General features: G+C 43.5%; 1 protein-coding gene across 1 annotated transcript in view; it reads left to right on the top strand.

Annotated features, from left to right (window-relative positions):
* TENM4 (teneurin transmembrane protein 4) overlaps positions 1-13397 on the top strand; it is a 771745-nt gene that overhangs the window by 669201 nt on the left and 89147 nt on the right. The window contains exon 18 of the mRNA XM_037840847.1: positions 5006-5222. Within this exon, the coding sequence (XP_037696775.1) occupies positions 5006-5222 (217 nt within the window). The remainder of the gene's footprint in view (positions 1-5005; positions 5223-13397) is intronic.

Below are 13397 nucleotides of genomic sequence, written 5' to 3'. Positions count from 1 at the left end.
GAGAAACTGAAGCTCAGAGCCCTTGCCAGGACTCCTCTTCCAAGAAAAATGACCAATTAGATCATCACAAGATACAACAATTTGTTTTTAAACTTCATGCTTCATTTGTTTTAAAAAATGAAAGGAAGGAAGGAAAGAAGGGAGGAGGGAGGAAGGAAGGAAGAATAAAAGACCTTCCCAATTTTCCTGATGTTTTTTTCTGTTGCAGTAGTTAAGGCCTCTCGACAGGAATAGCAAAATATACAAAATATGGACATTTTATAAGCACGCCAACTTATATGTACTATAAAATTAATTGAGATATGAAGTGCTTGGAAAATGTAAATGTTCCCAGACTAGTCAAAAACAAATACACTGGAAAAATATATATTGATATATTTGTACTCTATATCAAGGAGAACGGGAGTGGGGAGCCCCAGATTCCAGAAGCAAGAATAAAGCTGAAAGCCAGAGCAGTGGGTGGCAGAGCTGAAGCTGCAGCAGCCCTGGTGGAGTTGGAGGTTGTAAGCCTCAAATTAAGATAGATCCTTGAAATATACACTCGAGAGTCAGGAGACAAGGCATGCTAAAAGTGGGAGATTGGAACTGAGGCCCTACATAAAGCTGGGACCCTTAAAGACTGCAACTCATGTGAGGATGGAACTAAAAAACTGCATTAAGGTATTTCTTTGCCCTGATTCTGGGTGGGGGGCAGGGAGTAGGGAGAGAGTCTGCTAGGAGCTTGAGCCTGTACCTTAAAAAATTCTCATGATGCAAATTTAGACTACCAAAGTGGTCCTAGAACTCCAAGCAAAGAAAACAACCTGAAAGTGGTCCCAGATTGGTGGTACCCCTAGAATGACAAGCAGAGGGAAATGGAAAACCACTCTGGAGGGTTAATTCAACACCTAGGCCACACAGGATCCCCCTAGAGCTAACAATTAGAATTATAAAACACAGAGAAAAGCAACCATAAGCTGGAGGATTATACCAGAGGATTACCACTCCCCAGAATTTAACAAGCTGAAAGAGACTGTAAAATAAATGTTTTTAAATTACTAAAGAGCTAAAATAATGTTTAGAAACCATAAGAAAAGAGCAAGATAGTATCATAAAAGAAACAGGCAGATTTTAAGAAGTTCCAAATAGACTATGCTGAAATATGTTAATTTAGATTAATGACCTGAAGAAGTTAAACAGCAGATCGGATGTAGCTGAAGAGAAAATAAGTGGAATAGAATATTAAATGAGAGTGGAATACAGATAAATGATGGAGATTAAGAAAGATGTTGAGAGACATAAAAGATAAAAGGAGGATAAGGATATGCATTTAATAGTATGCCCAAAGAAAAAACTAGAGAGAATTGTAGAGACAAATATCTAAAGAGTTATTTTCTGTAACTTATGAAAGCCATGAATCCTAGTGGAAGGATCCATGTTGTGGCATACTATTTACGATGGAACATGCATGCATGCTAGGGTCCCTGTTTGGAGACAGATACTGGGTCTCCAAGTTCTTCCTGGGAAAATCATTGTCTTATTGTCACAACGTGCCCAAGAGAAGGCTTTGAACCTCACATCTGGCTATAGAGGCAGATTGGTGAGTCAAAGGAATTAACCATCTTTCTTTTTCTCCTCTAATCTGCATATGAAGAAATTGAAGATTAGAGAAGTTAAGAACTTTTATCAGGTTGCACAGCTTATACAGATGTGCTCTTAAGCCTTGTGCATACTGCCACCTGATCATAAAATGAAAGGCTCCTTCAGACCCCAGCATCCTATGATTCTGATCCTGGATCAGTAGAGCTGCCCCAGCCTGGATCAGTCATTTATCCAGTCATCAAACCTCTATGTAGTACAGTCTCTGTTTGGGTCCAGTTCTGGGTCCTTGGATAATGAAATGAACCAGACAGCCCCTGAACTCCAGGATCTCATTGTTTGGGCCAGGGGGGGATGGGAATCAACAATTAGGATAAGGGGAGAGAAATGCTCTGGATGGAGGTTGCCCAGGATCCTAGAAGAGCACAGAAGAGTAGTGTTACAGCAGGTCTCTTAACTTCATGTTCTTCACTTAAAAAATAGTTCTTAAAAGTCTCTCCAGGACGCAAAAAGTCCTTCAGAACTCAGAACACACTAAGTTCGAAATCTGACTCCTTTGCTGAGTAACTGTGTGGCCTTGACCAAGTTACTGTATCACTTTCAACCTCTGGTTCCTTCTCTCTAAAATGGGGTTGAGAGGATTAAATAAGACATTCCTTGTAGAGCACTTAGCACAATTCCAGGCACTCTATAAATAGTAGCTGTGATTTATCATCATCATCATCACCAATTTAATAGAAATTTTAATAGCAGTAATTCCTGGATAACCTTCCCCCAGGACTTCTAGAGAGCAGATATCCCTCGTGAACAGGAAGTAGTTTTACCCAGGTGCCACAGAGCAGAGTGTTTATAAAGAGGTAAAAAAACTGGTTTCCAGAGACTGCTTCGGTGGTAAACAAGAGCAGGCAAGAGCTAATAAAATTTCAAATTAGCCATGACTTTTCACGGCCCTTCAATTGTGCTAGCTGATTTAATGGTCAACGTCCCTACTTGCTGGGATTGAATAATGGAGCATTTCTGCAGAGTTATGGATGCAGCAGCTGAATCTGTCATGCTAGCATCAATAGCAGAATGCAAATAACCTTCAGCACAGGCTGTAATTATGTGTTTAAGCAATGCCTGATGGGGCAGCGTGAGACTATGTGATGGAGCCCACCGACTGCGGAAGACAGGTGCTTTGATAGGCAATTGGTGTGTCAAGGAGCTGGAACAGAAGCCACAAGTTAGGACCCAGAACAGTGCTGGGGTAAGGGGTGACCTTTCCTCCACATCTCAGAATGAATTTGGCAGGTGATCAGACGAGGGACAAATGACTCTTCATTTTGGTGAACTGCATGTTAGGTCCAGGATGCAGAAAGGGAGCTATAGCTTATTAAGCACTTACTATTTGCCAGGTACTATTGCTAGATTTGGGGACACAATATTATACTTTCTATTTATTATTTAAAGTCATATATGCATGCCCTCTTATTATCCTCTTTTTAGAGATGTGGGAAACTGAGTCCAGAGAGTTTAAGTAATTTGCCCAAATTCACACAGTATTAAATCTCAGAGCCAGGATTGGACCCCAGACATTCTAGCTCTGGAGTTCACACTCTTTATCACTGTGCTGTACTCAAGAGGTTACACGTTCTTGGCCACTGAGCAGGAGTGGGAGAGACAGATGAAGGATTTTTGTTCCTAATTTATTGAGGAAAAATCTGGGTTTCAAGGACGTTAAGTAGCTTGCCTCAGGCCACACAGCTAGTGTGGAAGATCAGGGGTTTGGCCCTAGATCTGCTTTAGTCCTGGCCATTACTCTGTGCTGCCTCTGTGGATAGAGCTCTGGATTTAGCCAAGACATGTGCAATTTTCTGGTGGGTGCCATCTATACTGTAAGCTCCGTGGCACAGAATCGAAGTGGTATATTAGTGTTATTCTCATATTGATGAAGAAACTGGGCATCAGAGAAATTAAATACAAGCACTTGTCCAGAGTCACTCAGTGGTAGTACTGGGACTAGAACTTCAGTCTCAGAGCCTCCTGATCCACCTACCATACCATACAGTGTAATTAAACTGAATGAGGATATGGTGTTTTGGCTTTTATGAACTAGCAGTTGGTGTTATCCCTCTTTTATCTGTTAAATCATTCATTCAATTTTCATTCATTTATTAATTCAATGATCATGTTTTAAACAGTTAATACATGCCAGGCTCTATACTAAGGGCTGGGGATACAATAGACGTAAGCAGAACAGGATCTGTACCCCCCAGGATGGGGGGGAAGTTTGACCAAAGTCACACAGGGAGTACATGGTGGAGCCAGAATCTGAGCCCATGCGTAGGTCGACTCTTCTCTGCCTATAAAGTAACCTTGGGCTTTTTGTCCTTTCAGATTCTCCCCAGACTTCCTTTGGGCAGTATCCTGTGATCTCTGGGTTTGTTATCCATTTTAAGCAATTCCATTGGGTGTTTGCAAGAGCACTTGGGGATAATGATCCCAAATATCTGTGGTCTTGTGGAATTTCGAATTCCCTGATAATGATAACACAGTCAGAGATCTGAAACCATCCAGCAAATACAGAAAGCACCAATATCCCTAAAGCCCCACTTCCAGAAGGCAGAGCCTAATCAACAAAGGCTGAGGGCTGTGCCACCAGCCACACAGTTATACTGCAGGTGGAAACGATGCTGAGGATTACAGGGCCCTCACCCTGAAAGCCAATCAACCGCCAAGTCTTACAGATTTTCTCTCTTCAGTGCTCCTCAAAACCATCTACATCTCCCTATCTCTACTATTACTGCTCTAGTCTAAGCAACCATTATTTTTCACCTTTGCAACCTCAGCAACACTCCTAGCGAGCCCCCAGCTTCCACTTGGGGCTCCCTTCAGCCATTCTCCACATTGCGAGAGATGTTCTTTCAACAGTGCAAATCAGATTCTGTAACTCGCTGCTTAAAACCTTTCAGTGGCTCCCCATTGTCCTGAGAGTAAAATGCAGACTCCTCAACCTGGCCTACATGACCCAGCATGGACCTCCCTACAGCCTCCTCTTGTGCTATTCCCCTCACCTTCCAAGCCAGTATTTGAATTTAGTGACACAGGTGTTCATATGTTCTCTCACCTCTGGGCCTTCAACATATTATTTCTTCTATCTCTTTGAATATATGTAGGTACACATATGTAAGCATGTATGTGTGTATGTGTCTGTGTGTATTATGTATTGTGCAGTATACGTACATGCTGGTCTCTCCTACTACAGTGGTGGGCTGGGACCAGGCCTGAATCCCCTGGATCTCCTCTGGGCCCATCAGAGGCCCTGGCATATATCAGGCACTTAGCAAAGTTTTGCAGTGAGTGGATAAAGAAATGAATGAAGGAATTCTGGACAAACATGGCTGGTTAAAGATAGCAATATAAACCACATGTTCTGTTGCCCCTGCAGATGGCTTGGTGGACTGCATGGACCCCGACTGCTGCCTCCAGCCCCTCTGCCATGTCAACCCGCTATGCCTGGGCTCCCCTGACCCTCTGGACATCATCCAGGAGACACAGGCCCCTGTGTCCCAGCAGAACCTACACTCCTTCTATGACCGCATCAAGTTCCTTGTGGGCAGGGACAGCACACACATCATCCCTGGGGAGAACCCCTTTGACAGAGGGTGAGTCCATCAAGCCCCAGCTCCAGCCATGGCTCTCCGAGGGACAGCTGAATCACCTCAAGGGCCAGGTTTGGGCAGGTGGTGGTGGGAAGAGGCCGTAAGGGTTCCTGATGGAATGTCAGGGGAGTCAGAGAAGCAGCCTCAAGTACCCACATTTAACTAGCTGCTATCCAAGACATTTGGAGTTTTTATGAGCAACATTTTGCCACTCCTGCTGGGTGATAGATGGAGAGAGTGAGAAATCAAAGGTCCAAGGGGAATCTTGGATCAATATCCACTTTGCAGTCAGCTCTTACTGATCCTGCAGTCTCCAGATGAGCTGAAAGGCTTTGACAGTGTTCACCCTCAGCACTCATGTCCAGAAGATTTTGATAGGCTGAGGGGAGGGGGGGGGGTATATCTGCTGGCATCCAAGGCCATATGCCCACATGTTCGTTCTTTTTCATTTGTATCATCCTTTGGACAATTTTTTACTCATGTCTACTCTGTGCCAGGCCCTGCACTGGGATCACAGAGATGAGTAGAACACAGTCCTTGACCACTAATCTCCTGCAGTCCACCGTGTTTGGGGAAGCAAAAAAAGGGGGGCAGTTACAGTGCAGTGTGATAGGCCAGAAATATGCATCCAGGGTTTTCTGGGAACACAGAGGTACTTCTGGATAAGGAAAATCCAGGGTGGTTTATGAACTGTGTCCTAAAGATGAGAAATAATTAGCTGGGCAAAGAAGGGAGAAGTGTGTTCCAGGCAGAGGGAATAGCTTGTGCAAAGACCCAAAGGCATGAAAGTACACAGAAGCCAGCAAAGGATAGCTCTCTATTCTCTGCTCCCAGGATCAGGAGCTGTGAAGTAGGAAGAGGAATCCAAGAAGGAGGAATTTATAATAATTCCTTTTGAATGTCTTCCAATATAGTGGTGTCTCATCTGTGCAGAGCTTTCTCTAAAATTCTGCACAGTTAGATTCAGCAGTCACAGCTTGTGTACCTTCTAGGTACATGACTTCTGTGCCAGAGAGTATGGTGAAACAAAGATGATCAAGTCCTGGATCTGCCCTAAGAGAACAGCAGAGGTAGTGATGAGGCTTGTTGGCTGCCTGCTCAAGGGGTACCCTTATGGTGCCAACCATCCATTCCAGCAGGAACCATGCCCCGCTATGTCCTCCTGGTCCCTCATTGACCTTTCTACTCAAGTGCCACAGATAACTGTGGGATCTGCACAGGCTGCTCAGGATTGTGGCTCTAGCTGGTCTGACTTGCCTCAAAGTATCTGTCAAGTGGGAAACTTGAGAATCCTGCACTGGGGGAAATGGACCTCTCAGGGTGTTAGTGAGGAGAGGTTTCAGATCCTGGCTCTGCCACTTATAGCATACATGGCTCTGGATAAGTGATTTGATGTAACATGTTATATAAATGTCTTTCTACCCCTCTAAACTGAGTTCTTGAAGGAAGGACTGCATAGTACTCACTATAGCACTTAGTAGTTAGTTGCTCAAGACATATATGCATGTGTTGCCCTGAAGAATAAAGAAATGGAAGGAAGGAAAGGAAAGGAGATGAAAGTAAAGAAAGGGGAGGGGAAAAGGGAGGGAGGGAGGAAGGAAGGAAGGAAGGAAGGAAGGAAACATTATCTATTTTTACTTGATTTTATACTGAGGGTTCAGAGTCCATGGAAGTTAAATCACTTGCTTAAAATACAGTAGAACAAGAGTAGAAATCAGCTCTCAGATCATTATGTATCTGTCTCCTTCAGTTAAATTACATATGCTTTGAAAGCAGTGACCATTCATCCCTCCAAACCCATAATACTTAGAGCAGAGCCTGGAACATAGTATTTGCTCTACAGATGACAGGATAACAGAAGTTTTCAAAATATTACTGTAGAAATTCCTTTTACTTAGTATTTGCCTGATTCATCATGTGCCTGCTCCTTGCCAATCTAGAATCAAAACAAGCAAACAAAAAACAGCTATCTAGCACTTAAAATCACTATGAAAAGCAAGCGAAAGTGACTTAGAAACAGAAACATGAGGCAGCAAAAATTTTTCTTGTTAGACTACCTACTTGGAATTCCGTTATCTTGATCTGGGCCAGTAGTAGTACAGTGCTTATTTACATCGTTGGGGTAATGTGAAATCAGTTACCAAGTTTGGATTTTTGCTTTCTTTCCTTTCGTATGAGGAAGTGTAGTATAGTAGAAAGTGTCTCAAGTTTGAATCCTGGCTTTACCTCTTACTAGCAATATGCATCTTTGGGAAAATGATTTAACCTTTGTGCACCTGCCTTCAATTATATATGATCAATAATAGTAACTATTTCACGAAAGCCATTGAAAGGATTAATTAAAATAAGGCACCACGCACAGTGACTACAGAGTGACAGTAAATGGTGACTATTATAAAAGGACAGAGTGGCATAGTAAAAATAGCACAAACTTTGGCATCAGACAGTCCTGGATTTAAAGCCTGGGCATTGCACCCACTTTCTAGCTATGTGATCTTTGGAAAAATAACTTACCTGAGCTCCAATTTCCTCATCTGTAAGGTTGGAGTAATACTATTTTGCAGGGTTGTCATGAGAAATAATTTTTAACTTTATAGTACTTTTTCTCTCTTTTAATTTGAAATGTGTTTATTGCATAGTCTGGCTCTATCCCTGGGCTGGTTTGAAATTAATTTTAATGATCCTGGGAGCATCTAATAGAATGCGGTGTGAATGTGGAATGGTATGGACAGACACAGTGGAGTTTGCCGAAGCTGCACTGGGACTGGTTCTGTACATATGGATCATCATCCTGGAAGAAATCGAGTTTTAGTTTGATGGATTTGATCTGGGCCATCTCCAGCACATTTCAGTGTACCCTCATGTACTGTTCCTCAGACACTGTGGTAATACAAATACTACCTTCAGCCATCAGTCCAAAGAACTACATTTTTAAAAAGTATATAAAGTCTCAACCTAGAACCTGCCACACACAAAAAAATGCTTGTTAATTTGATGGTGGTGGTGGTGGTAATGGTGATGATGGTGATGTTAGAAAGACCTTCCAATCCATTTCCTTAATTGGAAATGAAACTTGAGAGTAACTTGCCCTGCAGGGAAGGCCACCAACCACCCAGAGAGGAACCATATTTAGGTTGTTGAATCAGCATTTAAGGAAGGGAAAAGGCAGCATTCTGGCCAGCTGGCTTTCAGCCAGGATCCTTTTTAGAAAGGAATCCAGTGGCACTTCTCCAGAGAGTGGAATTTCTGATGGGCCATCAGACCTGACTTGATGCTTGGGTATAACAGTAAGAAAGCCTGTGCAAGGCAGACAGAGCCCCATACCCATCTATCCCACATTGCCTGTGCACAATTTGTATAGTTTCTCTGAGATTCCATTTAACCATAGAAGCTGACTGTCACACAGATACCCAGCAAGTTTTCTGAGATGAGCAAGGAAATGAGGCCCCAGACATGTAGTTCCTTTCACTATGCAGATTCTCAGCTATGCGTTGGACTCTGGGGCATTCAAGTATGAGGCATACTGGGACCTCAGCTGCTTGGACTCATGGGCAGGAGAGGAGTTCAAGGCCAGGACTTGAAACTGACTGGACCACCCCTCAGTGGGGGAAGCAAGCAAGCCAATGGTCAGTGCCCAGGGCTTCCCCCAGGAATTCATATTCTCAGAGGCCCAGCCCCATGCCTGGGATGAGGATATTGCTTTGGGAGTTATACAGGTGGTGCTTTATGATTCCATGCAGCACCCTGGCTGGTGCCAGAGCTACTCAGCAGGGGCAGTCCTGATGGAAGGATCGTCAGCAGCTACCCAGAATGTGAGACTCCAAGCCAATCAGAGTAGGCTCTGGTCTTAGCTGGGCTCCATGAAGGAAACCACAGAGCATGAGTCAAAGCTGAGACAGAAATTCTACCAGATGGACTTAGAGTGAGGAAGGCCTCCCTTGGGACGCTCTCTGGGTCGACTGTGTCCCCAGAGCCTGGCACAATGTCTGGCACAGAACAGGAGTTTAATAAAGGTTTAATAGATATGGAAGCTCTATCTGACATTCTGCCTCTGCCATCCTCAACTCCACATAAAGTGGTAGACTCGTGTATGACCTCAGCTAATCTAAAGTAAGAGGGGACATAACAGACATGGGAACTACCATCACTGGATTAGGTGACTAGAACACCGTCTTTCTTTCCTGGCCTGGATACCTGGACTCATCTGCCAGTCAAACACCCAGCCCTCACCTGGAGTCATGGGTAGAATACAATGAAAGGTGCTTGCTGCTGAGACTGAATGAGAATGGGAACCACTGAGGTCTGTAGGTAGAAGAAGGATCTCCAATCAAATTGCCTATGTAAGACGGACAGATATCAGGACCTGAACTGTGGAGCTCAGGTTAGATACTGGGAAAGGGAGGGCAACAGGAAGGTGTCTCCTGGAAGGACACCCAAGGCAGAGCTCTTTCCCACTGTTGGTTGTATCTCTTCTCTTGGGAATAACTAATCGAGTTTAAAGGACTAGAGTGGGCAGATAGAGCACTTCAGTGAATTGTTGCTGGTTGCCAGTGCTGGACAGGTTAGCAGATTATAGAAATAGGCTCTGAAAAAGGATCACTGCCAAGTTATTTGAATATCAATTGAGCGTATATTTGAGGGCACTGTATTGGTCAGAGAAATAATGTGACATTGTCAAGTTCTCCCGGACTCCACCAAGTCTAGTAGGTTATCAGTGCACTTAAGAAAGTGGGTAGATGTGGACAAGGAGTTATGAGAGTCAGCTGACAGGAGACATTGAGCTCCAAGAGAAAAGACTTGTGGAGTCAGGGGGACTTCAGAAAAGTAAGGATGAGTGACCAGAGCATTCATCCTGAAGGAAGCAAGGGATAAGAGATCCTGTGGAGAGGAGAGATCGGGCAGACTCAGAGAGGGACACAGCTGCCTGAGAAACACAAACACGATCTGAAATATTGACCCTGTACCTCCTCTGCACCAGGCATGGAAGAAGATATGCATCTGTACCCATCATTTTGTGGGCTCTTTGAGGGCCCTGTGCCTTGTTCTTCATTGAACCCCTAGTGCCTAGAAGGGTTGGCACAGAGTAAACCACAATGAATAAATGAATGAATCAGTCACTTGGCCAGTCATTGCTGACCTTAGACTGAGAACCTAAAAGGAAGTAGAGGCAAAGTGCCCTGAGAGTCCAGAGCTGGTATTATCACTCCAATGACAAGTTTGTCTCTCCGAAGCACCACAACACAGGAGCCGTGTCTGATGCATCTTTGTTTCTCTACCACCCTGCACAGAGCCTGCCTTAGAGCAGGCCACAGTGAATGTTTACCGCTATGAATGAATGAGTGAATGAATGAATGAATGAAGACTTCTTGCAGGAGATGACCTTTGGCCTGAGACAAAGATTTCAGTAAGGAGGGTTGGCAATTAGAACATCATTTATCAAACTGTAGGTCACAACCCATTAGTGGGTCCTGAAATCAATTTAGTTAGTCACAGCTATCCCTTTTGTTTCAACAAGTAGACTCACATGGAATGGGGTAGAATGGAATGGAAAATATCACTGTAACATTGTAAAAAAGGATAAGTATTTATTTCATGAAACTTGTTTCAATTAGATGTGTGTGTGTACTCCTGGATAAGCTGTATTGCTTATTGCTTCCTGTCGGTTTCAGTTGGAGAGGATTGTAAAAAGGTATTCTAGTCTGAGGGACCAGCATGGGCAATGGCATTCCTTTCCAGGATAATCAGAGAACAGAGAGAATTTTAATGTGGCTTGAGTATAATTGTGATTTTTTTTCCAAATAAGAGGTCTGGAAATATGCTCTAACATTTCAAATCAAGGTTGTCTTAGGGAATCTGAAGTTTATGATCTGAGGTGTGTGCAAGCAGAGGGGGCATGAAGGAGAAGGAAAAATACAGGGAAATATGAGTCCAGGAGTATGCTTTAGGGAAAAGAATTCGGGAAGATCTGACCCTCCCCTGGTCACAAACAAGGTTAAAACTTAAACCCAGCACTAAACTGGAATGAAATAACCTCAATGCCACAAAACTCTACAGAATTTCTTTCATACCCTTTATAAAGACACAAAGTTTCTAGGAATTTTGGAAGCAAGAGCTTGCAAGAGGGAAAAAGTGGAAAGGAGGGAGAAATTATCATGTATGCAGTTTAATTTTTTATCAGCCCACTGCAGTTCTAAAGCCATATACTGGTCTCAGTGGCAGAGCAGTTATGGAAGAATATTTGCTCACCCCACCCCCGTCCCGGTCCTTAGATAGCTCTCAGACAGCCCTCAGAGAGGCTGAGCAGCAGTAGAGATCATCTAATGGAGTTCAAATAAACACCAGCTTCCTGACAGGTGGCCTCTGAGTGAATTTATTATTGAATTATACTCCTGCGTTTTAAGAACACGCTGAGCTGACAGGCTACCCCATCAGTTAAAAAAAAAGGACAGACAATGATAAATTACCCCGATGGAAGATGGAAGAAGGTAAAGATCCTGCTTCCTCCAAAAAATGTCAGCCATTATATATTATTCATGTTGGTTTTTTAAAAAGCCCTCCCCACTTTGAAATGAATGTTTATGATGATAAAGCAACTAGGTGAATTCAATTCAGGATGCAGGCAGCGACTTCTCCCATCATCTTGATGATCAGCTAACAACTCCTCCTCTTCCACTTGATCATCCCTTTACTGATTTCAAAAACGAATTACGATCTCTGTTTGCTTTGTAGCTTAAGCTTGTTCCTAGCTGTCCATCACAGAAAGCATTAGCAGACGTTGCTGTGCTAGAGCAGAAAGAACTCGGGGTTTATGCTAGAGAGGGCCTAGATTCAAATTCTGAGAGCCAAGTGTCCTTGGGCAAGTGAGCCTCAGTTTCCTCATCCTCTGTTTCCCATCCTGCTGGGGTGTTTGGAAGATGAAATGAGATAAAATACCCAGAAGCCCAATGGCCGGCACATACTGCGCATTTGGTAATAATAACCTTACATATACCAAGGAGTTTCTATATGATGTTTAAAATGCGTTATAAGTATTAGCATGTTTAAATCTCCTCCAGGCCATAGGACGTAGGAACTTTATCATCCTTGTTTTAAAGAAGTTGAGTAACCTGTCCAAGGTCATAGGGCTTGCAAGTGGCCTAGCAAAATTTAAAGCCACACGCCTCTGGTCCTAGAACCCATGCGCTGAGCCTGTGTTCTTCTCTGCTTGGGCCTTTGTGTTCCTGTCTCGGCATCTTCAGTTTGGAAATCTGTACAGTGTGGTGCTGCTAAATCCCCAGGTGGCTCTGACTTTCTCTCTAATAATCTATAGCTTATTTAAAAACCAACGTGCAGTAAAGTTTAGTGCCTAAGAGCACTGGCTCCTGAGTCAGGCAACTTAGGTTTGAATCCCAGCCTGACCTTTTGCTAGCTGTGTGAACGTGGGCAAGTCTCTTAACCTCTCTATGCCTCACTTTCCTCATCTGTATGAACTATGAGGACAATAGTACATATATCATAAGAAGTCCTGAGGATTAAGTGAAATGTCAAGCACTTAGGTATCACGGCAGTAAGCACTCAATAAGTGTTAGCAGCCATTAGTACTAAAAGTAGTAGTGTTAATGTTAGTAATAGCCTTAGCAGCAGCATTAGTATTCATGTAGGTTTTGGTAGTACTATGAGTACTGGGAGGAAACTGCTTATCTTAGCCTGAAGCATTAGTATAGTTATGTAATCGATGCAAGAGTCCTAGGAGCATAGCATGGCAGGGGTGAATGGACCTTTGGGACCCCAGCCCTTTGCAATGGAAAAAGAAACGTCCAGGCCAGGGAGAGCCCTTGGCTCAGCAAGTTAGTAGAACCTGAGTGTCAGAGAACCTGGGGTCCTAAGTAAGGACACTTTCGAGCAATAATTCTGGTGTTTGTAAATCAGGGACTTTTTGTATTTCCATCCAATGCTGAAACATTTCAAGTAATAAGAAGTTAAAATATTTGGAGAGCCGTGCTTCACATTATGAATATAGTCCTCAGTAGAGATTAGAGGGTTAGCACTTATCAAACACTTCTGCGGTGAGTCTGATTGTCCCTCTAGTCACATCCTGGAGGCATCAAGACTTGTCTCTAAGTGAGTTCTACTGTGAGTGCCTGTGATGCGGAGAGTTGCTACCTCTGGGCAATCTTTTGGCAGAGGAAAGAAATCAGC

The sequence above is a fragment of the Choloepus didactylus genome, chromosome 6 (genome assembly GCF_015220235.1).
Source record: "Choloepus didactylus isolate mChoDid1 chromosome 6, mChoDid1.pri, whole genome shotgun sequence".
In the NCBI taxonomy this organism is placed as follows: Eukaryota; Metazoa; Chordata; class Mammalia; order Pilosa; family Megalonychidae; genus Choloepus; species Choloepus didactylus.
The sequence above is the reverse complement of the archived record's forward strand: the minus strand, read 5'-3'. Positions and strand labels throughout refer to the sequence as shown.